The 27,636-nt window shown below is 44.4% G+C and overlaps 1 protein-coding gene across 3 annotated transcripts; it reads left to right on the top strand.

The window, feature by feature from the left end:
- On the top strand, nt 1–27,506 carry LOC147612831 (uncharacterized). 3 transcript variants are annotated; one of them, XM_086783474.1, is made up of 13 exons: nt 1–111; nt 182–259; nt 330–497; nt 585–653; nt 757–822; nt 896–997; nt 1,095–1,163; nt 1,304–1,461; nt 1,550–1,640; nt 1,777–1,845; nt 1,935–2,026; nt 2,238–2,301; nt 27,044–27,506. In XM_086783474.1, exons 1-13 carry the CDS (start codon nt 43–45, stop codon nt 27,146–27,148), a joined length of 1,200 nt encoding a protein of 399 aa, XP_086639600.1. In that variant the 5' UTR covers nt 1–42; the 3' UTR covers nt 27,149–27,506. The 3 variants fall into 3 exon arrangements, with proteins under 3 accessions (XP_086639600.1, XP_086639602.1, XP_086639601.1); XM_086783476.1 differs by having other exon boundaries at nt 2,233–2,301; nt 27,044–27,396; XM_086783475.1 differs by having other exon boundaries at nt 24–111; nt 194–259.
- Nucleotides 27,507–27,636: the final 130 nt, after the last annotated feature.

Raw genomic sequence — 27,636 nt, 5'->3', positions numbered from 1 at the left:
ACCCGTATTTTGTTAACTTTGCGAATCGAATTCTAGCATCCCATGGCCATGGACAGGAACAGCAGAGCGAAACCCTCCGCGCTGTCCCTCCTCGCCAAGTTCCTGCCGCAGGTGAGTGAATGAGAAACCACTACCCAGTTACACATATCTGGAAGCACACCGCTCATCTCACTGGTGGCAGGACACCTTAAAGGAGTGGGGGGATTCAGAGCCGCCACCAACACCACAGCTAGGAGGGGACGACACTTGTCGTGATGAGGTAAGTAAGCGCGCGCTCCCCCTGCACAGTGGACTTTATATTGTTGCTCACTCAACCTCGTGGGATGCAGGCCAAACGGTGGCTCACATTCGCCCGGGCTTTCCAGGAGGGCGACGACTGGCATGGTAAGCTGCAATCCCTGGATGCACATTTGCTCAAACGATCCGTTGTCAATGGCTTTGGCACGGCCATCTCGCCCGTCGACATCGCAGTCTTCCTTGCTGTGAGAGATACTGTGGTAAAGAAGCCCTGTCTCCTTATTGCCCTCTAGCATCCTATGCTGCGGGCTTGATCATGACGACGATCGCTTGCTTGCACTGTGCAGGTAGATATTATCATTCCCACGCGCCAAGATGAATATCAGAATGTGGTGCGTTGGTTTGACTACATCCAGGTAAACTTAAGGCTGTCTTTTGTCTGCATGTACATTGGCTCTCTCTCTCTCTCTCTCTCTCTCTCTCTCTCTCTAATGGCTTACGCTTCTTACGGCCATCCAGGATGAAGATAAGGTTGCTTCCTTCTTCCGAAAGGCTTCCATCAAGAAGTCCATATTTGAGCCCCAGGTATGCCACCGTGCCTTATCAGTCTGACTAATTGATCAAGGAGCTTGTCCTTACCTCAATTAATTGGATGCAGGATTTCTCAGACGCATCTGCAAAGAAACCCACAAAAACAGACCCAGAAGCAGGGAGTATACACGCTTCCAAGCCGGTGGCAATGACAAAAGAGGACAACAAGGTCTCACATCTTACCATCCCTCCCTGCAGGAAATATGTATTGTGCGTTTGTAAAATGTTTTCCAAATTGATTTTTTCTTTATATATACATCATGCAGAAGCTGCCTTACAAGGTCAAAGAAGCTGCCAAAGCTGTAGCTAATGACAAGGAAAAAAACATTGACAGTGTGAGTGGTCTTGTGACTTCTCAATGCATTGCAAAACAATGTACAAGCAGTAAGCAACTAACTTTAGGCAGTCCTTTTTTGCCTAAGTTAGCGATGGAATGTTTTGTCCTGTGTATGTCTAAACAATCCTCTGTTTGCAGAGCAACAAAGCAAAAGACAAAAATGGTAAGGAAGATATCTCTTCTGCCCAGAAAAAGGAAGATAAAAAGGGGAAGGAAGAAGGAGAGGCCCGTGTTAGTGCTTTGGACATTCGTGTTGGATTAGTGGTCAAAGTTTGGAAGCACCCAAGTGCAGATTCGTAAGTATTACATTCTGTTCTCTTAACTACAGAGATTATGTGTCAACAGATGTGAGTCGTGACATCAGATTGCTCCACTAATGAGCAGCTTACTTGTGGAGGAGATTGACCTGGGACAGGTTGGCATCCGGCAGGTTGTGAGTGGTCTTGCAAAATATTTGAAGGAGGAAGAGTTGCTGGTATGCATGATTCGCTTTAGCGTTTTTTCTCATCAGGAGGAGGAGTTTAAAGTCTAATATAATAACTTTGTTGTTGAGAATAGATCTTCGCTATATTACTGTGAATTGGTGAGTTCATACTTTTTCAAAATTGCAGAACAGGAAGGTTGTAATGATAGCAAATGTGAAGCCAGGGAAGCTACGAGATGTGGTGTCTGCTGGCTTGGTATCATCTTTGAGCTTGGCTGTATCTAGCAATATTGCAGTAACTCATTTACAATTGGAAACTCAAGCTACGAGGATGCTTGTCTGCAGGTACTTTGTGCATCAAATTCAGATCATAGTATGGTTGAGCCTCTCATAGTACCAGATGCAGCTGCAGTGGGAGAAAGGATAACATTTGCTGGGTAAGTTGATGAAAGCTGGTGTTTAGGTTTGACCTTGTGGTCAAATGCACGATTATATCTTTCACTCGCTCATCTCTTCTGTTTTTGGATGTGTTGGGTTGATTGAGGTGGATGCTAAAAACTTTAATAGTCACTTAATTTTCTTATGGATACATAGTTCATAAAGCTTTATTTCATGTGGCTTCATATCTATTGCATGCGTGAAGCGTAGGCATGAAGGCAAGCCAGAAGAAGTACTAAATCCAAAGAAAAAGCAGCTGGAGAAGATTCTGCCTGTAAGTTCATAACATTTTTGAGCCAGTGATGTCTTCTAATTCGTGCTTTTGGAAGTTGTTTGCTGGTTCCTTCAAATATATTTATTATCCTCAACTTGCAGCACCACAGTTTTTAGTCTTTTATAAAAGAGCATATTTATGTTTATGTTGAAATTAACCTGGTTTCTGATTGTTCTTGATGGCGTTGGCCTTGTGGAGAGATTTGGCAAGTTGATCAGCATTACTATTGAGGGTTCAGCTAATAATGTAGAAAGGCTTGTGTAACCATCTGGGTCCAACGCGCATCTAGAGCACCAAACACACGTATACATAGACATAGAGAATACAAGGGAAGCATTTGATGGTCTCTCTAACCCAACCATAGCTTGGATTACCCTCAAGCATTGTAGAGATAAGAAAGGGTGTATACACTTGAATGCAAGATAGGCCACCTTGCCTGTTGATTCCTATTGGTCTTTGGTGCCAACTACCAAAGTCCTCTATCTTCCTTATGGATTATTAGACTAGATCCAAACCTATACACAGATTGTAATGCTTAGTTAAGTGAACACCCACTTATATAGGCTCTTTGAATAACCTTGCTTTTATGGAATATCAACTCACTTCCCAACAGGCAATTGCTAACCCTAACATACCTTAGCATGATCTATACAGTAGAAACCTTATTTGTACCAATCTTATAACATACCTCCTCCCTTGAGACCTCATCTCCTTAGGGATAAAGCGAATTGGATTTAACTTGCAACTTATCCAAGATCCATAGTTCAAGTTATCATCGACTACCTTATTATACCAAGCTTTTAACATACCTCCTCCCTTGAGAGCTCACCTCCTTAGGATAAAGTGAATCTGATTAACCCCCAACTTAACCAAGATCCATAGTTCAAGTTATCATGGACTCCTCATGACAAGCTCTTAAGACCTATTATATATAACTGAAACGTAGGCTCATAAGTTCACTGCGATGACACCTATAGGGTGTTGCATGGTAGTATGGGACGCAAGGTCTTATTGCGGGGGAGTTTCTCCAAGGATGTATTTTTGTTAGATGAGCCTTAAGCCTCGCTCTTACATGGTCCCATGGCGGATAGCTCAAGGGTTTGGTCATGGTGGATCTTACATGGGTATCAGATTCCTCGCATCCACCATAATATCTTTTCGTAAACCTTTCACTTCCTTCCCATGGAGGAGCCATCTAGCTCTACCACCAGCAGAAGCATGCTCAAGGTAATGATCCCACGCAAATTCCTTTTATAATCGGGCACTAGTTATGGATGGAGCAAAGTCTCAACACTTTGTAAGCTTATATGACCGCCATAACCAGTCGTTTCGTTGCCCTTGAAACGATGTTACAGGCCTTGTGTCAGCTCATTTGCCCTCAAAACCAATTAGAGTTTCAAGATGTGCCTTTTTCGTGAGAGAAAAAGGAGTGTAAGGAAGCTATAGGCAAAAACTGGTTGGACGACTTACTTTGACTCGATTGGTGTGCTTGATGACCGAATGCTTTCTCAAGTCAAGATGTTTTGCTCATATCTAGTGGCATGATTATCAACCCAAATCCATGACGTGGCAGGGGTTTATGAATGCTTTTCGCAAGTAGTTTGCCATGATAGACTTGATTGCAGCTTATTGGAAAGTGTAAGATTTGAGCATGTTGGGGAAACCTTTCAAGCAATATTTGAACAACTTCTGTACTTATGTGGTCCAATGTAAAGTAGAACCTTTGCATGCCTTGGCGATGTTGATTATCAACCCAAACCCATGACGTGGCAGGGGTTTATGGATGCTTTTGGCAAGTGGTTTGCCATGATAGACTCGATTGTGGCCTATTGGAAAGTGTAAGATTTGAGCATGTTGGGAAAACCATTCAAGCATCATTTGAACAACTTCCGTACTTATGTGGTGCAATGTAAAGTGGAACCTTTGCATGCCTCGGCGATGTTCACGCATGGGTTAGATCTAGGTTACCAATTGGAGGTCTCCAAGAACGGACCCAAGACTCTGGCGGATGCTATTAAATTGTTCCAAGGCTTTGATAATATCCATGGTCACAAGCACACAATAAACCCTGCAAGGATTCGACAATAAAAAGTGATCCCATGGTATTAGTAAAAGGTCATCTGAACCCCAATTGTCGATGGTTCCACCTCAACAAAGTACCAAGAAGGCTCCACAAGATTGAAAAGCAGCCCAGAAGGTTGAAGCAAAGAAGACACGAGGGAGCTTCTAGTGCAACCAACCAAGACATATAGCCAAGGCTTGCCTGAACAAGAAGAATAAGAGCAAGTCGGTCTCTATTCATGAAACTTGAGGTAATCCTCGTATCTCTACTATTGAAAAACACCACTTGGAGCATAGTTTGTGTTAGAGATTCTCTTTGGGCACTTTGGCCTTTGGTAGGAATGATCTCCTCATGATGGAGGGTTATCAAGGGCTGGAAGGTCTCTGTAATTTTTGATAATGGCAGCAGTCATAACTTTGTGAGTGCTCGCTTTGGTGTAGAAACTGCGGTTGCCAATGGTGGCACGTGACCATAGGTACCAATTGAGCATGGGGCCATAGATTTGGGACAAGACGATTATGACAATGTATACCTGGAGATGATCTTCCCACTCCTAGAGGTCCCCATTGTGGCTTTCCCCCTGCCCCTCTATTGTAGCCTCCCTCCAAGAGCTGCTAGCCATGTCGGGAGCCTCCCTTACGTTTTGTATACATTGAGTGCACTCTTGCAGTATCTGTACTCTTGTCGCTTTGAGAGGTTTTTTATTCAACTAATAAAAGGACATTTTTCTTGGGAAAAGGTGATTGACCTCTTAAAGAGCCTTGTTGAGAGTTGCAACAACGGAGGCGCTAGGGGTGGATGGGACTTCTAGATACCCTCAGCTCTTTGGAAGATCTTTGAATCTTGGATGAGGCTATTCGGGATCTTAGTGTTTGGTTGATGGTCCTGCCGCAAAGGGTCCCCCAAGTGCAAGAGAACTGGGCCATAGTCAGAGAAAATGCTGGCAAGGATGTCGATGAAGTTTGCCCGCGATTGCATGCTCTCTCATCAAGGGAAAAGTGGTCTAGCCGAGCTAGATTGGGACCTCAGCCTTGATGGTTTGAGAGGAGGCTGTGGGGGGTGTTGCCCAACTCCACAAGGTGCTAGGTATCTTGGTTCCTAATGGGTAACATCAACTTATCCATGGTGGGGCACTCTATTGCTGTGTCGTGGAGTCCACATTGCCACTTTGCTTGAAATACCCCCTAAACACCATGTCTTAGCCTAAGGGGGGCCTTGTCAGTCCCATGCCCCGTTTGGTGCATAAATGTTGAGGAGACCAACACGGTCCTCTCCTCAAGCCCAGATCATTCACTATGCTATGTCCGGAACAATAGTGCTTAAGTCCTTCACCTAGGGAATGAGTTTGCTGTTGATGGAGATGCGAATCCTACCTTGGTTCACGACGAGAGCCCAAGAGACTAGAAGGTATGGTTACGCCCTAGGAGAAGCTTCCCACGACAATGGGGCGGCCTATTGTGAGATGATGCTGTGGGATGACGTTCCTAGACAAAGAGCACGTTGATGTTTGCATCAACAAGGGCTTGTTGAAGCTTCTCTTGCACGACCATCTTACAACAGTGGGCTGCCTAAGCCTGGAACACACAAAGATATAAGTGGTTGTCCCTCTGGATGGAATCCGATGTGTGAGGTTCACTTTGCACTTGCCAGGTTTGTGTGCCAAGGTGGTCATCCTTGCGGTGTAGGTACCTGCAGACCCGGTGCTTTGTTGCAAAACTGATGTGAAAAAAGACCTAATGGTGGGCCTCCCTTGCCTTCACCCAATATGATCCATTTTGCTCCTTGTATCTGGAGCAGTCTCAACTCCATCCTCGCCATGGGCCAAGACTCACTGATGACATCTTTGATTCGGAGGCAACCAACAATCTAGGAGAAGCCAATGGCATGGTCATATACACGGACTATTTACACGGGCTTGCATAAAAAAAGCCCCATGAAAATGCCAAAAATATGTACATTCCTTGTGGATACTGGCCAACATAGCTTATCCAATAGCCCACATAGCTGTCCATAAACCTATGTGGCTGAATCATAAGTGTCATGACCCTGTGAAATTGGTACAGCATAAGTGTGAGCATGGTGGTCGGTGAGCAAGATAAATATTTTAAGGTTCATACTTAGGTGGCTAGACAAAAAGGAAACATGTGTGGACAACCCCAAGCGTGAAGGGGGACCAAGGGATTAAAGTTCATAAGGTTTATAACCTTGGGAGGTTTTAAAAACCTTAAGTGGCCCCTAGGATATTTATTGGGAGGGGGGGGGAGGGGTTTACTCTACTTTTGGAGTACACGCCTCCCTCTCTCTCTCTCTCTCTCTCTCTCTCTCTCTCTCGCTTTTTGGAGAAGGGAGGGGATGAAGGGCAGCGCTTGAAAGCTGACGTGGAGAAAACAGCTTGGGAAGAGGAGGAACCGGCTGGTGCTACAGGCAGGGCAGGTGTATTGCTCTCTGTCTCTGTCTCTCTCTTTCTCTCTCTCTCTGGCGACAGTCTTGCTGCAGGAAAAGTGTGTGAGGTTGCTCACGGACTGGATAGAGGAACAGGGGCGACAGCATACAGGCGGACTGTTTGCAGGCAGCGCATAGGAGAGGCAGTAGGGGGCGGCGGACTGTTTTCAGTCAGCGCACAGAAATCTGAACGGCAGGGCGGCGGGCTGCTTGCAGGCAGCGCGCAGAAACTGAATTGCTATTACTCTCTTATCTCTCTCTTGCTTGGAAAGCTGGAAGCATACAGGCTGACTGTAGGCGACTTAGTTGACGATTCACTTCTCTCTTTCTCTCTCTGGAGGAAGGTGGCATAAAGACTGTAAGTTTCTCTCTCTTTGTGAGCAGGTGGGACTGCAGGTGGTGTCTTATGGAGTCTGTCTTTTCACTAGCTCGTGACTGTTCCAGAGTGGTTCTCTCTAGCCCTTTGTGAGAGGAAAGGTTTGGCAATTCAGAGGGTGGAAACAGCACAAGATTGTGGGCTGATTTGGATGAGTTTGTGGACTGTTTTCATGGCTGAGTTTGTGGCTATGTGCATGGTTCAGTCAGATGCATATTCAAGGCCTCATGGATGTACAGACTTAGCAGATTAGAGGAGATAACAGTGTGGTGTTCTTGGGACACAAAGCTGTGTAACCTCTATGCTAAGAGGCCTTGAGGATTGGCATATGAGCCATGAATGGCCATGTTGTAATCATCTAAAACTTTTCCATTGAAATTGAATAAAGAAATACGGAAAGGGGCGCCAAGCTTTGGGGCCAACAGGTGTCGTTCTCTTTCTTGTGTTGGAGCACTCTAGCTCCTGTTTAATTGTTTATTAGCTGGACTACAATTGGATTGGGTGATTGCTGTCTACCGCACTTTGGTTTCTACCAGAGGCCGGTTTCAAGGTTCCGTTGTCAGGACCATCATCAACTGTCTTAAGGGGGTGAGGTCGTGGTTGTCTGGAGGAAAGCCATTGCTGAAAATTTCAGTAAGATGTCAGACAGTGAAGATGACTATTTTTATGATGATGAGGAAGAGCAGGAGACTAGTCCTGAGAGGATTGAATCTGAGGATGTACTTGCAGGAGAACAGGCTGCAGAAGATGCACGTTATGAGGATGTAACACAGCCAGAAGACATGCCAAGTAAAGAGGAAGATGATGCCCAGTTTAAAGCTCGTTTGGCAGGGGCAGCGGATGTGTTTATGCAGCTCACACAAAGTGAGAAGTTTGCTGAATTTATGAGAGCCCCTTCTGAGCCTAAGAAGAAGAAGAAGCAAGAGCGTTCTAGGAACCCACCTCAGGGCAATAGTGGTGTCTTCCCACAGGATCTTGCTTTTGCACCGTTTCCTAACATGCAGAACACTTATGGTGCAAACCCACCGAGTTTCTTTTTTGGACAGCCACTTATTCCGCAGCAGTCTATGCATCCAGGCTATTTTGGCGGTGGTTCTGTGTTCCAATCTATGACTAGGGGTTACCCTCAGGGAGGCATGGGAATGCAAGGGAATATTGGAGCTCATTTTCAGCCTGGTATGCAAGGTAATATGTATGGTGGTATGTAGTCCGGAATGCAAGGGAATATGTATGGGGGCATGCAGCCTGGAATGCAAGGAAACATGTATGGGGGCATGCAGCCCAGTATGCATAGTGGTATGTTTGGAAACATGGGGGATCAGCAGGAATGCATGGTATGCCAGGTGTGGGAACCGGCAATGTAGACCCTATGATGGGCATGAATGCAGGGGGTAGCAATCTTGTGAGGCCACTTCCTTATGATAATCTAACGCCTATGGGTAAGGCGAAGGATTATAAGGAATACTCCCAGTTACTTTTTATCGTGCAGTGCTATTGTCTGAGTAGGTTGAGAAGTATTGTTGTGGGTTGTCCAAGGAAGTGCGTGATTATTGCATAAAGACTGGAGTAACAAATATGTCGCAAATGATAGAGAATGCCGTGACGGCAAATGCATTACTCACTGGAGTTTCATTTGGATTTAAGGGCAGCAAAAGCACAAGCAAGAAAATTGAAAAGTCAGGGCATGCTTCGTGTGATGCAACAGTGCCTACAGAGAAGCGGTATAAGAAGTTACTAATGTCCAAGAGAACTCCTGAGGAGAGACAGGCTTTGATAGATGCTAAGAAATGCTTTTTCTGTATTGAGGAGGGACATATGTCTTTCAATTGTCCCAAGCGAAAGTCCCAAAAGGACTCTGACACAAAAGGGGAGCCCAAGTCTAAGAATGCTTTGATTTTCTTCAACACAGGTGCTAGAGCCAACTTTATCTCACTAGATTTGGTTGGCAGATTGGGGATCCGTGCAGAGGAGATGGGGCCTTTGTATGAGGCTAATATGGCTTGTCTTGGATATGTAGAACCCGTTACCCCTATTATTGGGAAGGTGAGGCTTCATGTGTAGGGTTATGTGGACAATGAGGAGTTTTATATCATGCCGCTTGATGGGTGTGATGTTTTGTTGGGTATGCCATGGTGTCATAGAGTACATGCGGTGGTGAATACGTATAATAGGAAGATTACTTTGACTCATAGAGAGAAAGAGCATATTTTGGATGTAAAGTTTGAAGGGGAATCTGTTTCTATTGTATCGGCTTCGGCCATTTTGTCATTAATGAAAAAGCATCTTTTCGCGTACTTGGTTTTTGTAAAGGATGCAAAAGATGATGAGTCTAAATCTAATTTGTCTATGTTAGATAAAAATAGGACTGATTTCTTACGTGAGTACCAGGATTGTTTTTCCGAGTCATTGCCAGGAGAACTTCCCTCGGAAAGGCTAGAAGATCATGCTATTGATCTTATTCCGGGGAGTACACCACCAAATAGACCGTTGTACCATGTTAGTGCAGTCCAACAAGAGGAAATTATGAGCTAAGTACAGGAGTTGTTGAAAAAGGGGTTGATTCAGCCTAGCTCATCACCCTTTTGCTCACTTGTTCTCTTAGTGCAAAAGAAAGATGGTTCTTGGCGCATGTGTATTGACTACAAGGTGCTAAACAAGAACACCATTAAGAATCGATTTCCCATTCTGAGAATCGATGACATATTGGACCGCTTACAGGGCTCCACAGTCTTTAGTCGGATAGACTTGAAAAGCGGCTATCATCAGATACACATTAGACCTGAGGATGTGCATAAGACAGTATTTCGGACCACCTTTGGGCTATATGAGTTCTTGGTCGTGTCCTTTGGCTTGACAAATGCTCCCGTCATCTTTAACAGGATGATGGATAGGATTTTCTAGCCTCATAGAGCGTCTGTGGGCATATTCTTTGATGATATGATTGTGCATTCACGCTCAGAGGAGGAGCATAGGAAGCATTTGGCCACTATGTTTGAAGAACTCCGGAAGCATAGGTTGGTCATAAATGGCAAGAAGAGTGAGTTCTTCTTGGAAGAGATACACTTCTTGGGGCATATCGTAGCTAAAGATGGAGTCCGTATGGATCCTTCAAAAGTGGAAGCAATTCTCAATTGGCTAGATTTGAGGACCGTGCATGATGTACGCAGCTTTTTGGGCTTGTGTTCCTATTACAGGCGGTACATACGGTATTTTGCTGAGATTGCTTCGTCCCTTCAAGCTTTAACAAAGAAAGAAACTCCGTTTCGATGGGCTGATCGGGAAATTGCAGCCTTTAAAAAGCTTAAAGAAAAGCTTACTTCAGATCCCGTATTGGTATTATCGGATCTCCGAAAGGCTTTTGTTGTCTAGTGTGATGCATGTGGGAATAGCATTGGGATACTTCTCATGCAGAAAGGACATGTGATAGCCTATGAGAGTCGTATATTACAGAATGGCGAGAAGCATTTACAGGTTTATGAGAAAGAGATGTTGGCTGTAATTCATACATGGAAACACTATTTGCTTGGGGCTGATTTCACTGTGCAGACAGATCATCAGACCTTGCGTTATTTCTTCACGCAAACTAAACTTTCTGAGAAGCATATGAGATGGGCCAACTTTTTGTCTATGTTCCACTTTTAGATTGTACATGTGGAAGGCAAAAAGAATGTTGTGGCAGATGCTTTGTCACGCAAGCCACAGGTCTCAGCAGTTTCACTTGCTTATCATCATGAGCTTGATGAGACGAAAGAGCAATATGCCTAAGATGAGGATTTTGGAAGGGTATGTCTGAGGGTCAGCGGCATGATCATTATACTCTCAGGGATGGCTTTTTGTTGATGCATGGTAGACTGTGTGTTACCAGGGAGTTACGACTCAAGGTTATGATTGAAAGTCATACTCCGCCGTATGCGGGTCATAGAGGTATTGACGCCACAGTAAATGCAGGTCATAGAGGTATTGACGCCACGGTAAAGGGAGTTGAGGCTTTCTTTTATTGGCCGACCTCAAGAAGAGATGTTGATTCTTTTGTTAGGCAATGCATCGTATGGCAGAAGGTGAAGTATGACCGTCAGAAGACACTACGGTTACTTTAGCCTTTACCTATTCCAGATAGACCATGGGAGAGCATTGCCATGGATTTTATATTTGATCTTTCGAGGACACAAACGGGGAATGATGGCATTTGGACTATCATATGCAGATTCAGTAAGCAGGCTCATTTCATTCCCATGCGTAAGAAGATCAAAGTTGATCACATGGTCAAGTTGTTCATGGCGAACATCTTCAAGCATCATGGCATGCCTTCGTCTATCATTAGTGACCGCGATCCACGGATGACGAGTTTATTTTGGAGAGGGTTGTTTGACAACATGGGTACAACTCTCAAGTTTTCATCATCGTTTCATCCACAGACAGATGGGCAGTCGGAAGAGGGTAATTCCACAACGTTAGATCTTCTCAAGTGTTATGTGTCAGAGCACAAGCAACAATGGGAAAAGTATCTTCCTTTGGTGGAGTTCACTTATAACAACACCATTCATACCTCGACGGGCAAGGCGCCTTTTGAGATTGTGGAAGGAGGGAAGAAGGTACCACCCATTTTGCATACAAAGGATAAGATCTTTGAGGCTGACCAGTATGTGGAGAACATGGATGAAGCTTATAGGAGAGTTAAGTTGGCACTCCAAAAGACTCAGCAAAAGCAAAAGAAGGCAGTAGACCGTCACAGACGTGAGTTTGCATTGGGTGATTGGGTTCTTTAGTGATTTGAGAAAGCTAGGCTCAAAAAGATGAGGGGTAAAGAGCGCTTATTCCCTAAGTTGAGCATGCGCTATTATGGACCTTTTCAGGTATTGGAAAAGATTGGTGAGGTGGCCTATCATTTGAAGCTACCAGATCACTGGAGGATTCACAATGCATTTCATGTGAGTCTACTTAGACCTTTCCGTGGGGATGTGCCTGAGGATGTATCAGATGAGGCTCAGTCGGAAGTTGAGGAACTTGATGAGGTTCTTATTCGAGAGCAGTTACTGGCACATAAGGAAAGAAAGGTACGAGGTAAAGTTTCCCGTTGTTATCTTGTGAAGTTCAAGAACTATTCATCGATGGATGCGAAGTGGATGGAGGAGGGTGACTTAGCAGATTCACCTCAGGTATTGCAGCTTTATCTCGATCCCTTTGAGTTGGAGCCGACTCTTGCTATGGCTCATTCAGGTTCAGCAGAGCATGGGTTTGGAGAATTGCCTGATGCTCAAGAGGGGGGTAGCACCTCCGCTCCCTTGATACAGACAGGCTCAGATGACATCTAGAGGTTGCTTGGTGCAGTTTTTGTCTCACCCGAAGGTACTGAGAGCTGACAATACATTTGCTATGGGACTTCTATGGTATGTGTACTAGTCACATTGGATGTTGTGGTTGTGTATGGTTCACAGTGGTATACAACTTGGACTATTACTACACCATTGGTTTGCAGCGAATGTTGTTACATATGCATGGCTTAGAGAGATTGGGAAGAGGGGGGTATGTCACGACCTTGTGTTTTTCTCTGGACAGTATGCAGGTGTGCACGGGGACATGGTGGACAGTGTGAATGGTATCGGTTTGGAAGTCAAAAAGTGAAAGGGAGCAGGGAAGGTAGCAGGTGATGCACAAGGTCCAAGGTCTGGGGGCTGCAGCAAAGAGGCGTGAGCACACAGAGAGAGAGGCGTAGAGGTTCGAAAAACAGAGAGAGAGAGAGAGATCGTACGATTTGGGGGAAAATCGTTAGGGCATTTTGCCCTTGTGTTCCCTTTTATTAAAAGTAAGGTCTTGAGACCTTAAAAAAAAAAAATAGTCTTTGGCCCAAGTTCAATGTGAACTTGGCCAAGGACCTTTAAAAAAAAAATCCTAAGCCTTCAAAAAAGGCCATGTACAAAGATATACAAGAGTACATAGAGGGGGTCATTTAGGCCTGTAACCCAACAACCTCCCACTTAAAGGCATAAATGGCGCCTTTAAGCTAAGTCACTCCCACCATCTGTATGCATAGCTGATGTTGTGCTTTGGGTAAGCACTTAGTGAGAGCATCTGCAGGGTTTTGTGACGTATGTACCTTAACAACTGTGATAAGGCCATCCTCAAGCACTTCCCTAATGAAGTGATACCGCACGTCAATATGCTTTGTGCGCGCATGGAACATGGCATTCTTTGCCAGACATATGGCACTCTGGCTATCACAACCAAGCATAGGTGCCTTGTCAGGCAAACCAAACTCACTGCATAAACGTGCCAACCATATGGCTTCTTTGGAAGCCTCAGTGGCTGAAATATATTCAGCCTCTGTAGTAGACAGTGCAACTATCTTTTGTAGTCTAGAGCACCATGAGACAGCACCTCCTGCAAGAGTATATACATAACCACTTGTGGATTTGCGTGTATCCACATCACCAGCCATGTCAGAGTCACAAAATCCCTTCAATTCCAAAGGACCCTTACCATAACAAAGGCATTTGTTTTTAGTCCCTTTTAAATACCTCATAATGGACTTTACTGCATCCCAATGCAATTTGCCTTGATTAGCCATAAACCGGCTCACAACTCCCACTGCATGGGCTATGTCAGGCCTAGTAGCAACCATAGCATACATAAGTGAACCACAAGCTGATGCATAAGGAACACCTTGCATATCATTGGTTGCCTGATCAGATTTGGGGCAATCATCCTTGGAGAACTTAACATATGGCTGTAATGGCACACCAAGAGGCTTTGCATTAGCCATGTTAAACCTGTCCAGCACCTTTTCAATGTATTTTTCTTGAGACAAATACAATATGCGCTGGTCCCTTTGCCTTCTAATCCTTACTCCAAGAACATGTTCAGCTGCCCCAAGGTCTTTCATGGAAAACACAGATTTCAGCTGCTGTTTAAGAGCATCAACAGTGCTTCTTTTCTTCCTAGCAATCAACATATCATCTACATAGAGCACAAGAATGATAGGGCTGCCATCCTCATCAAATTTTGTGTACAAACAGTGATCTGCATGGCTCCTTTTGTACCCATGTTTGAGCATGAAAGCATCAAACTTTTTGTACCATTGTCTAGAGGCTTGTTTCAGCCCATACAAGCTTCTTTTAAGCCTACATACCAAATGTTCCTTTCCAGGAATAACCAAGCCCTCGGGCTGCTTCATGTAAAGTTCCTCATCAACATCGCCATGCAAGAAAGCTGTATGCACATCCATTTGGTCTAATTCCAAATCAAGGGCAGCCGCTATGGCAAACAATACACGCAAAGTGGTCATCTTCACTACAGGAGAGAACACTTCCTGAAAGTCTATGCCCTTCGTTTGAGCATATCCCTTTGCAACCAGCCTTGCTTTATACTTGGGTTTTGCATCAACTGTCTTGATTTTATACACCCATTTGTTAGGAATGGCTTTCCTTCCCTTGGGCAATTCCACCAAGTCCCAAGTATCATTCGCATGCAAAGCTTTGATCTCTTCCTGCATAGCAAGCTCCCACTTCTTACTGTGCTCACATGTCTTTGCCTCTTTATAAGTAAGAGGCTCCCCCTCATCTGTCAGCATAATATAATGCAAAGAGGGATCATATCTACTCACATTCCGCCTTGGACGAGTCGACCGCCTTACCCAATGATCCACATTCTCTGGCAATGGGTCTACATCAGGTGGCACAATCAAATCATCAACAAGGGGCTGCTGTACATCATTTTCAGCCCCGTTTTCAGCATTGTTATGTGGCTGCAAATGCCCTTCAGGAGCCTCATTTTGCTGTCCAACATCATCTGGCTCAAACACCACTGGTTCATCAACATTTTCAGTCATATGTGGTGCATCCTGAGGGTCAAAATCAGGCCTAACAGGTGGCTGTACATGCTGAAATTTAACCTTTTTATGGTCATCCTTAGAGGCACAATTGTTTTTAAGCAGCCTTGCCTCATTAAAAACAACATCCCGGCTGCGCACAACCCTTTTGAGCTGAGGTAACCAAATCCTGTAGCCCATTTCACCTTCTTCACCATATCCCATGAAGAGGCCTTTAATGGACTTTGCATCCAACTTACTCCTCAACTCAGGTCTTATATGCACAAACGCTTCACAACCAAAGACGCGTAAGTGATCATATGAAGCAGGTTTGCCAGACCAAACCTCCTCAGGGATGTCACCTTTCAAAGACATGTGAGGGGATCGATTACATATATGCACTGCAGTTTTTAGAGCTTCTCCCCAAAATCCATGAGGGAGATTAGCTGTGGACAGCATGCATCTCACCCTCTCACATAGAGTCCTATTATATCTTTCAGCCACACCATTAGAAGAGGGGCTGTATGGAACAGTAAGCTCCCTCTTAATGCCCAAATTTTCACAAAATTTATTAAATTCACCACTTGTGAACTCACCCCCATTATCCGTACGCAAGCATTTCAGCTTTCTACCTGTTTGGGTGGTCACAAATGCATGAAACTTCTTAAACGCAGCAAAGGCTTCATCCTTAGATCTGAGCAAATGAACCCAAATTTTTCTAGAATGATCATCAACAAAGGAAACAAAGTAGTGTGCACCCCCCATAGATTTGGTAGGCATGCTACAAACATCAGAATGTACAAGATCAAGCACATTAGATTTGCGAGAGACACCGGAGTAATAAGAACTCTTCACTTGCTTACCATATTGACATTCATTACAAAAGTCAAGCTTTGTGCCTTTAGCATCAAGCTTATTCAAATTACCAAGCTTAGTAAGGCCTTTTTGGCTCATATGGCCAAGCCTCTTATGCCACAACTCCATATGTGAGTTAATTTCAGCCAAAGCAATAAATTTGCCCAACAAGGCCTTTCCATGCAAGCAGTAAAGTGTCCCTTTCTTTGTACCTTTCACAATCAGCCTTGAGCCTTTGGTCATCTTCCATGATCCTTTCTCAAACAAAATGCTGTAACCATGCATATCCATCTGGCCAACAGAAAGCAGACTTTTCTTGATTCCCGGCACATATCTAACATCATGCAAGACAAGCTCATTTGTGCCATCTATAGAAAGATGCACAGTGCCAATACCCTCAATGGAACATGCATGATTGTTTCCAAGGTATACATGACCATGGCTGCCTGCATTAAAAGTAGAGAAACACTCCTTGATAGGAGTCACATGAAACGAAGCACCGGAATCGACTATCCAAGTCTGAGATAATGCATCATTAACAGTCAACAAAGCATCAATGAGATCACTCTTGGTGATCTGCATGTCCTGTGCATGAACATTGAGAGAGGCATCAAACTCATGAGCATCGTCGGCTGACAAAGTGGCACATAGGATGTCCTCTACATCTGACAACTCCTCAATAATAACACTAGAAGCCACATTGGCCTTCTCTTTGTCCTTTGAGCTGTCCTGTGTGTCTGTCTTGACTTCCTTCTTCTCTTTCTTTTTGTCTCCACCGCTCTTCTTCCTTTCCAACTCTGCTTTGTAGTACTTGCATTCGGGTTTCTTGTGACCTTTCCTGCCACATTGATAGCATGTCACATCACCCTTGCCTTTGCTGGCATTTCCCCTTTCTTTACTCTTACTCTTACTCCTCTGTGCATAAGCAGTCTTCTTCTCTGTCCTGCCTCTAACCATGTTGGCTGAACTGCCACCCTCTCCACTTGCTTTCCTCCTGATTTCTTCGTTCAATATAGAACCCCTAACACCATCAAAGGTCAAATTGGGATTGTTTGACAATGAGACCACCAATGTCTCCCAAGAATCAGGTAGAGTCATCAGCAAGAAGATAGCTTTGAGCTTATCATCAAAAGGGGGCAAACCTGAGTCTTGTAACTGAGATAGAGTACCTGTAAACAACGACAAGTGCTCTGCAGCGCTCTTGGACTCATCTAACTGCATGCCAACAAGTTTTCGCATCAAATGCACCTGATTAACTGGCGTTGTATTCTCATACGTTGCCTTCAACTTCTCCCACAGCTCAAACGCATTCACAAGACCCTTGAGGTCTACCAAAATCTCATCAGAGACGGCCATTTTAATGTAGGTAATGGCCTTCCTGTTCAATGTAAGCCACGCTGCATCTGTCATATCTTCTGGCTTCTCTGCTTCAAGTGCCCTGTCACAATCTTTGAGAAAGAGGATTCCTTGAATCCTATCCTTCCAAAGATCAAAACCTGTTCCCTCAAAGCGCTTGATCTCAAAGAGATTCTTTACGTCAGAGGAAGATGATGCCATGGTTGCACAAACGAGAGGGCTAAAGTGCTGAAATTTTGGGCAAACTGCACCAAAACGGGAATGTAGCCTCACTACAATGTGCACAATGGCTCCAAAGGGTCACAGGAGCAAATTGGGCCAAAATATGCAAGTTTCGGCAAGAATAACAAATTCTGAATTTTTGTGCAGAAAATTCAGCGAGCGAATTCTTGCCTAAAAACAACAAATGTTGTTGTTTTTACCCTCACAGAGCATTCATAATGCAAAAACACAGCAATTGGGAGCATCCATAGGGAAAAGCCCCAATTTCTGGCATGAAATTGCAGCAAATTGACTCACAATTGGCCTTTCGGAACCAAAACTTGCTCAATGTTAAGAAATTACAGCAAAGTAGACATTCCCCAATTCAAATACATCGAATGTGCACCTGTGTAAACCTGCGTAAACCTGCAATTTGCTGTAAACACCTGTTTTTGGGACCTGTTTTCAGCAATTTTGCCGATTTCGGGTAGTGGGGACCAAGTACAATCGTTCCCACAAGTTAACACATCTTTGGAGAACCTGCAGTTTGCTGTTATGACCTGTTTTTGACCTAATTACAGCTTGTTTTGGGCTGTTTTGATACTCTAGGTACCCCAGACGACCCCGGAAGCAAGGGGGTTCGCGATGGAAGCGAGAAATAGCGCGTGAAAAGCACTTCTTGCTTGCTGTCCAGCCACCTGCGCATAGGATTTTGAAACCCTAATGGGCTCTGATACCAGTTGAAAGGGAGCAGGGAAGGTAGCAGGTGATGCACAAGGTCCAATAGTGTGGTCTGGGGGCTGCAGCAAAGAGGCGTGAGCACACAGAGAGAGAGGCGTAGAGGTTCGAAAAACACAGAGAGAGAGAGATCGTACGATTTGGGGGAAAATCGTTAGGGCATTTTGCCCTTGTGTTCCCTTTTATTAAAAGTAAGGTCTTGAGACCTTTTTTAAAAAAAATAGTCTTTGGCCCAAGTTCAATGTGAACTTGGCCAAGGACCTTTAAAAAAAAAATCCTAAGCCTTCAAAAAAGGCCATGTACAAAGATATACAAGAGTACATAGAGGGGGTCATTTAGGCCTGTAACCCAACAAAAAAGGACTCAAGGTTTAAAAAAAAGGGTCCCTTTTTCACAACCCCATGTGGGGGGAGGGGACAAAAGGTTTTCAAAACCTTTAAAAACATTATAATACTTTTTATGAAAGTAAACGTGGCCCATATGCTATTATTGGGGGCCACGTGTGTGCTTTTTCTAAGAAGGGGCTGGCGGGCTGCTTTATGTGCCTCTTTTATGGGTGAAAAAGCACATGGCTGCAGGCGCCTCTTTTTAGGGTGAAAAAGCAGAGCGCCTCTTTATGGCTGGACTGCACTTATAGCGCTGGACAACACTTACAGGCGGGCTACAGTGGGCGCCTTGGCTTTCTCTTTCCCTCCCTTGCTTGCTATGAAACGCCCAGTAGCACTGGTGCTTTTTGGAGGGGGCGTGTTTTTGCAGAAGATAGGGGGCTGGTTTCTCTGGACATACAGGTGGCCAGGGGGTTGGTTTCTCTGGACATAAAGGCGAACAAGGGCTGGGTTGTTTTCATGAACATAGACATCATGTCGATGGCGTTCAATTGATGGAACTTTCAGCTTCTCCTTGCTTTGGTTCGGGACTGTTTTGGAAGGGTTTATGGATTGTTTCGTGGCAGTACATGTGGCTACGAACATGAGCAATTCCGGGGTTGTTTTGAGACCCGTTGAGGGCTATTTTGAGATTGTTTATGGGCTGTTTTGCTTGGCTGCAAGTACACTGTGTACATGGGTTATTGGCTGCAAGTACAAGGTCACCTAGTCATGTTTCCTAGCATGGGAGTGATGCAAGCTCTCATGGGTGCATACCCATGGAGCAGATTGCTTTCTTCTTGCCTGAAAGGAACAGATGGACCTGCAGTTTTGGGCATACCTATGTAACATAGTTGTGAGGCAGAAATACAGCCAGACATATTTAGACATGGGTTTCATGCTGGGCCAGACCAAATGTTTCATGGGAAAACAGGTCACCCGATGTTTGCTGAAACAGGTCTTTGTTTCATGTGGAAACATGTTTTTGGGTTTCTTCAAGAGATAGGTCACATGCAGGCAGGGGTCACAGGAGTGGACACATGTTTGGTATAGCCTTGCTTCTATTGATTGGACAGGGGTTCGGGAATCCATGACCGAGATGGATAGTACCCTTGGAAGGTAGAGAGGGAGTGTACATGTGTGTCTACTATATGGTATGCAGCGCTGTGATGCAAGTTCTCTTTTGGGAAACAGTTTGGGAGTCTTTGTTGTGATGCAGGAGCATTGGATGTGTTAGGGTGTGATGCTGTTCATAGGGTGAGAGGCTATGGATGGTTGTGGCAGCCTTGATCATGGGAGAAAGCTTCTGTTTATAGGACTCATGTGAAAGAGTCTTTTGATGTGAACAATGGCTGGACTTATTTGTGGAAGCCGAGTGGATATGAAGCCATGATGCCTTCAGGAGTTCTAGTGTCATGGTTGAGTTTCGAGCCTTATTGTAATCAAAGCTCTTATAATCAATTAAAGAAATACCGCAAGGGGCGCCATTGCGTTTTGGGGCCAATCGGTGTCCGTGTACTGTTTGCAGAAGCACTCTAGCTCCCCTTGTTTGTTTTCCTTTTCTAAGCCCATGAAGCTGCGGGCTGATGTCCATAAACCCATATGGCTGAATCATAAGCCCATAAAGCTCATCCATGACCCATAAAGCTGTCCATAAGCCAATATGGCTCATCCATAGGCCCATAAATCTGTTCATAAACCAATAAGGCTCATCCATAGACCCATAAAGCTGTCCATTACCCAATATGGGTCATCCATAGACCCATAAAGCTGTCCATAAGCCAATTTGGCTGTGATACAATACCCCATGGCAATAGCAAGTGCCTAGTGACTCAATTTCTGTAACATGTCGAAGCTTAGAGACAAGATTATACTTCGATAAGGAATATTCAGCACCTTGGTTCTTGACGATTGCACAATGTAGCGGAGTTAAGAGGGATAGAGAGAGAGAGATAAGAAGAAAAAGAAGAAGAAGAAAGACAAGTACACCAAATACCCTCTGAAGGGCCCCCACCAAGGACTGGTGTATTTGCTTTATTGAATGATGAAAACGGCCGACTTTGTGTAGATCTTCCTTGGCTGTAAATCTGCAGCTTGTAGATGACTTGATTCCTTGACCTTCAAGTTCACCTTGCTTTGGACTTCCCTTGGCTGTCCAGGCCCTTGAAGTACTTTAGCACTTTGTGAATAATAAGATAGTTTGGCCCACCTTGGCTGTCTCGTTCATGACTAGGGCTCACAAGGGACCAATTACCACTCCAAGTTCCGCACCTACTGCACAGATATGTCCATGTGGCATCCAAGTGCGAGGATGCACGTGACATTCCCTTCTGCTTAACTTGAGGGAAGTTGCAAAGCCTCCAAGTTGTCTGTCAATAATGCTAAATAATCTTCGAAGAAATTCTTGCTAAACCACACCGTCCTTTGATCTTGAAATTTCGTGTGAGGAACTATCTTTCTTTTTGGCCGGAGCCGTGCTTGAATCGATGTAAGAGGATCTGTTCCGAAACCATAATTTCAGCATCGTCCACTATGTCTAGTTCCTATTCATTGTGGACACAATAAAGAGAGGTGGTCCTATACAAGGCTTTAATCAACTGGCATGGAACACATCATGCATGGTTCAACTAGGAGGTAGCTTCAAAAGTTCAACCTCATAGAAACCTCGTTGATCTTCTTTAGAATAAAAAGGGTCTGAAGCTCGGAAACGACAACTTTGGGCATGGCTTGTCCAATCGTTTTAATTTTTGCTTTATGATTTTGAGATATACCCAATCTCTTTCTGAGAAGATATACCCATGTAACACGCGGAAGCTCTGGGTAGTCTTCTTTCAGCCCTAAACACTCTTGGAAAACCTTCTGATGCAAAAACGCACCATCTGATGCAAAAATGCAGGTAGAGAGAGAGTAGAGAGAGAGAGAGAGAGAAGTGCTGGAAATTCAGTATATACTATGGTACAAAAAGGTACATATCTTTGCAGCCCTTGGCTGCCTTCATAAAAAGGTGGTTAACCCTAAAATCTGTCCCCTATGGGACCTCTAATGATCCAATCCCCTAGTGGGAGAGAATGAGATAAACCTTGAGCATGAGGGCCTTTTTATATGGGACTTTGGACACTTTATGCTGGCCGACTGCTGGTCGGCCAGTTCCATGTCCATACAAGCTCTTTTTGGTGCTGCCCGACTGCTGGTCCTTGTCATTGATGCGCCTGCTGCCCAACCTCTCTGCTGACTTCAGCCGACAGCTCCTCTGGCAGCCAGCATCCCTTTTCTTGCAGCCGACAGCCCCTCTCCATGATCCCACTTGTCCTGCTCCATGCTCACCTCAGATGCTACACGTGAAGCTCCTACATTCTGGTTCTACTGGTTCATAATCTTTATCTGTTTGCCTCTTTTGGATCTAGCCCTGAGAATGTTCATGGCATCTGTGATGCACATGACATCCCCCTCTGCTAAACTTGATGACGGGAATCCAACCTGCTCTTGGATGACTGTCATCATCCCAATCTTGTCCCGAAGTCCCTTTGTCATCATCCATGCTGCCTGGCAAACCCTTTTCTCTGAAAATCCGATCTGTTCTCCAAACCACTCTGTCTCTGATGAAGATCTATGCATCTGGTCTTCCTCTAGTCCACAATCCATTCCTGCCCTGGCTCTGAACACCGTCTTGGTCTTCGTTCCTGGAACTGAGTCTGGCACTCTCGCATCACCCTTGGAGGATCCACCTCCCTTGGGATCGTTCCCTTAGAACCTATCTGGCTCACGGAACTGCCATCCCCATCTGGCACTGTGGAACACCACCAACAAACCTCCTCGGAGTTGTTCCCGCTTCTGTGCTCCTCGCCTTGGGCTTTGAATCCGTGTACTTTCCTGTACCTTGGACTTGTACACCATCATCTGGGACTGATTCAGCGTTTAGCTTGGCTGAGCCTGATGCTCTGATACCAATGTAATACGCGGAAGCTCTGGGTAGTCTTCTTTCAGCCCTAAACACTCTTGGAAAACCATCTGATGCAAAAACGCACCATCTGATGCAAAAACGCAGGTAGAGAGAGAGTAGAGAGAGAGAGAGAGAGAGAGAGAAGTGCTGGAAATTCAGTATATACTATGGTACAAAAAGGTATATATCTTTGCAGCCCTTGGCTGCCTTCATAAAAAGGTGGTTAACCCTAAAATCTGTCCCCTATGGGACCTCTAATGATTCAATCCCCTAGTGGGAGAGAATGAGATAAACCTTGAGCATGAGGGCCTTTTTATATGGGACTTTGGACACTTTATGCTGGCCGACTGCTGGTCGGCCAGTTCCATGTCCATACAAGCCCTTTTTGGTGCTGCCCGACTGCTGGTCCTTGTCATTGATGCGCCTGCTGCCCAACCTCTCTGCTGACTTCAGCCGACAGCTCCTCTGGCAGCCAGCATCCCTTTTCTTGCAGCCGACAGCCCCTCTCCATGATCCCACTTGTCCTGCTCCATGCTCACCTCAGATGCTACACGTGAAGCTCCTACATTCTGGTTCTACTGGTTCATAATCTTTATCTGTTTGCCTCTTCTGGATCTAGCCCTGAGAATGTTCATGGCATCTGTGATGCACATGACAACCCAATTCCAGATTTGCATAGATTCTTTTTGGTCGACTGTGATGCATGTGGAGATTGCTTGGGGGTTGAGGGTCATGTAGTGGCTTTTGAAAGCTGCTGCCTACAACATGCATAATTGTATTTGAAGGTTTATGAGAGAGAGTTATTAGCCGTCATTCATGCCCTACAAACATGGAAACATTACACTTTTGGGGTTGAATTTATGGTTAAAATAGATCTTTAGAGTTCACGACACTCACACAGCCTAAGTTCTCAGAGAAGCATTTAAGGGGGGTGAATTTCTTGTCCATGTTTCATTTTCAGATTTTGCATACTCCAGGCAAGAAGAATTTGGTAGCAGATGCTTTGTCAGGGAGGCCTCAAGTGCATGCAGTGACTACCGACTACCATCAGGACTTGTCAGGGATGCGAGATATGGAAATTGGACCCAAATTTTCAGCTTATTTGGGCTGATTTGAATGGGGATATTGCTGTCGATACGAGATGGTTTTCTAATGATGCAAAACCGCATTTGTGTGGTCCAAGATTTGCGTCAAAAGGTTATGAAAGAGTGTCATGCCCCTCCGTATGTAGGTCATCGTGGCATTTTGGCTACTGCACAAGCTTTGGAATGATATTTCTTTTGGCCAGCTTTATGCAAGGATATCGAAAATTATGTTCGTGAGTGCTTGGTGTGTCAGAAAGTTAATTTTGACAGTCACAAAACACTGGGTTTGCCTCAACCTTTATCCATTTCACATGAACCATGGGAAAGCATTGCCATGGATTTTATTATGGATCTACCTAAATCTGTCTCCGATAATGATGCTATTTGGACTATCATTGATCACTTTAGTAAACATGCACATTTTATTCCTGTGAGGAAAACAATTAAGCCAGAGCACATGGCAAAGCAGTTCTTGGCTTAGATTTTCAAACATCATGGCATGTCCAAATCTATTAAGGGGGATAGAGATCCTCGAACCACTAGTTTATTTTGGCGGGCATTGCTTGATAACATGGATAGAAAGCTGAATTTTTCATCAGCTTATCATCCTCAAACGGATGGCCAGAGTGAAATCGCAAATTCAGCCGTACTTGATTTGCTCAAATGTTATGTATCTGAGCAGAAAACAAATTGGAAGAAATACTTATCCCTTGTTACGTTTACATACAACAATACTATGCACTCTTCAACTAACAAGGCTTCGTTAGAGATAGTTTATGGCAAGGTGGTGCTACCACCTATCTTACGAACTAAAGACGAAATCTTTGCAGCAAATGAGTATATTAGAGATTTGGATACTGCGTCTGCGCAGGTTCGGAAAGTCGCAGAAGTATCTCAAACTAAGCATAAAAAGGCAGTTGACAAGCACAGGCTAGAGGTAATTTTCAAGGAAGGCGATTGGGTGTTACTCAAGTTTGAGAAAGCACGACTCAGAAAGCGGCTAGGTAAAGAGGGCTGATATTCTAAGCTTTTGAAAACCTAAGTATTATGGGCCATTCCAAATTTTATAAAAGATAAATGAAGTGGCTTATAGATTGGTATTACTTGATCATTGGAAAATACATAATGCTTTTCATGTCAGCTTGTTGAGGCTTATGTGGGATCACCTCTTGTGGAACTAGTTTTGGAAGATCCACCAGAGGTGGATGAGCTTGAGGAGGTATTGCAACCTGAGCAGATAGTTTTTCACAAGATGCGGGAGGCGTAGGTATCTTGTGAAATTTAAAAACTAATCGGCTATGGACGCAAAATGGATTGATGAGGATTATTTTTCAGGATTATCCGAAACTTTTGATGGCCTATCTGGAAGCTTTTCAACTGCAGTCGATCCCTTAGAAGCCAGGGGAATGTCACAAAATTCCTCATTGCTTTTGTTTTATATCGTACATGTGTGGCATATGGAGCTTGACATGACAGTACATGTATGGCTTGTGCAGCCTACATTGTGTGTTTTCCTGGGACCAGCTATCCTGGTGTTCATCTGTACTTATCTTTTGGGAAGATTCTGGAAGGATTTTGGATCCTTGAACGCTTTACCGGATTGATACAACTGAGCATATGGGTGTTTCTTCCAGTTTAGTTGCACTTGTGTGTGCATGACCTTAATTTTATATTTGGATGACTTGTCTTGTTTGCCTGGACAACGCTTGCGATTTTTGCTTGTGTTATCCATGGGGCCAGGGCCACCTGGGCACCCTGTAGATGAGCATGTGCACGCTTGTTTTGGACTGATAAGTGGTCTACATGTGTTTTACAGGTGGTAAGTGGTCCTGAAAGCTCAATTTACAGCTTTATGTTTTCACATGCTAAATATTTATTGATGCATGTCCACACTGACTTATAAGTGACTAGGCAAACTTATAAGTCGTACACACTGGGTAGGACTATTTTAATATACGTGGTGGCAAGGATGGGCATTGGACATTATGGGCTGTTTGCTTGTAGGTGCCCCTTTACTAGACCTAAAAAGCACACGCTTGGTATTTCTGGTGGAGAAACCCTATTACTGGAGGAGAGCAAGTCGTGTTTGGGCTGGTCGCATGCTTTCTAGGTGGATGGTGGAGCTGGCCGACCTGTTTTGGAGCTGATTACTACTAGTGGACCAGATCTGAATCTCCCTGAGTGCTAGTCGACTATTCTAGATGTGGAAATCTGCTGGCCGACTCGTCCTTTATGAGCAAAGGGCTGGTTGACTTGAAGGGTGGACTCTTTCTGCTGGCCGATTGCTTTTGGCATGCAGTTTTCTGCTGGCCGACTCCTTCTGAGACATCTGAGACATCTGAGAGTTGGCCGACTCCTTCTGAGACATCTGAGAGTTGGTCGACTGCTGGGCATAGTCACAAGAAACTGCCGTTTCTGCCCCTAGAAACACGTTTCTCCGTTTTAGGACCCCATTTGTTTCCATGGCCGTTTCTCAATTCCAAAGTGATATTGTCACAGGAAACGGCCACTTCCACCCCTAAAAACTCGTTTTTCCGTTTCCATTCCTCGAGCGCTTTCGTTCCCGTTTCTCGTTTCTGGTGACTATGCTACTGGTACAACACTCTTTGAGGCTCGTTGATTGCGGGTTCAGCCCTCTGGAGGCTGGTCGTTTTGCTTTGTGGCCTAGGCAGGGTTGGAGACAACCATACAGGGTTGTCCCGGGCTGATGTGGGAATGCTGTGGGCTGTCCATGGTTGTCCTACATGTGCTTTAAGCCAGGAAATCTCTCTAGTTCCGTTGAGGAACACTGAATTCAGCATATGATTTGTTACTGTTTTCATATTGTACTGGAAGATTCAGGTGCACTCCAGTGGAGAATCCTTGGGCACCTGCAAGGTTGTATCTGAAGCTGACTCCTTTTTGGTAATTTAACCATAAAGGGGGGAGGGGGGGGTCAGCCCATCTTCTGGCCCCTAGTGTGGTGTATTGTGGAGAGCTGTTTCTTTCTTTCTCTTCTCTGGCATGTTTATGTGTATGATCAGGATAGATAAGATTTTTGTATTACAATTGTCCTTTGGTTACAGTCGTGGAGGCACCACATGAGGACATATCACCAAATTTGGTCTTCACCTTGGGAGGATATGCCAGCCTGTGTGTGGGTTCCTGTTCCTGTTCCAGAACAGACCCCCGTTCCATCTGTCTGTTCCTGTTCCATGTGACTATGACATAGACACCTTAATAGCAAGGCCAATACAAAGTAGATTTACTTTTCTTAGTGCCTTGCAATTACTTGCTACTACTTTTGACTTTTGTGTAGGCATTAGTTTTGATTTTAGCATCCTTTTTGCTATGACTCACAATGTACGGTATGAATGTGTTGCTAACTTTGGTGAATTAATCTGATTATAAAAGAAGCTTTTCTTGCTTCTGGTATTTGCTTTTTATGATAGACAATTTGACATGATATTTGGTTTGGTGCTTGTGTTTTTGGCCAGCTAAGTCTTGGTTGCTCATGCTTCCTCAATTTTATTATGCAGGATCTTTGCACTGATGGCAGTTGTGTTGCTACATATCAAGGTATTCCTTTCATGACATCTGCAGGTCCATGCAAATCTTCTCTAGCTAAAGCCGCTATTAAATGAAGTCCTCATGCACCTGCACCTTCCTTCATGCCTATTACGGGATCAGTCTCAAAAGAGGTTTTGTTACACACCCATCAGGAGCTTTGATATGACATAGGTTTTCAATATTTGGGACTTAAATGCCAAGCATTTATTACACCATGAGTTTGGTTTATGGCTAAAAATAGTAGGACAAATGCTTATGGGGTCACCTCTTCAATGCTACATTTTATAGAGCAATGGTTGCAGCTTCTTACCTGCCTTTTTACGTCCTTTCTTTTTTCACTTTCAGTAAAAACACTTAAGTGAAGGCTCCTTTTAGTTCTGTCAATGTGCAACAATGGAGATTCTGAATGCAGTGTCCATTTGGGTTCTGCATGTAAGCTGATGTATAGATGTTTTCTGCAAGTTTTCCTTGTCATATATAGGCCTCCGTGAAATGCTACTTTGTATTGTTGATCTAGGTGGCTCTTGGGAACAGTTTGTAGAATCCCTACACAAACATGCAA

Source organism: Cibotium barometz, chromosome 45 (assembly GCF_041138505.1).
Source record: "Cibotium barometz isolate CiBa-2024 chromosome 45, ASM4113850v1, whole genome shotgun sequence".
NCBI classification, from domain to species: domain Eukaryota; kingdom Viridiplantae; phylum Streptophyta; class Polypodiopsida; order Cyatheales; family Cibotiaceae; genus Cibotium; species Cibotium barometz.
The sequence above is the reverse complement of the archived record's forward strand: the minus strand, read 5'-3'. Positions and strand labels throughout refer to the sequence as shown.

Coding starts and splice junctions, on each gene's coding strand:
- LOC147612831 (XM_086783474.1), top strand. CDS start 43: ATGGCCATGGACAGGAACAGCAGAGCGAAACCCTCCGCGCTGTCCCTC. Junction 998..1,094: donor TGACAAAAGAGGACAACAAG/GTCTCACATCTT, acceptor TACATCATGCAG/AAGCTGCCTTACAAGGTCAA. Junction 1,846..1,934: donor ATGTGGTGTCTGCTGGCTTG/GTATCATCTTTG, acceptor GCTTGTCTGCAG/GTACTTTGTGCATCAAATTC.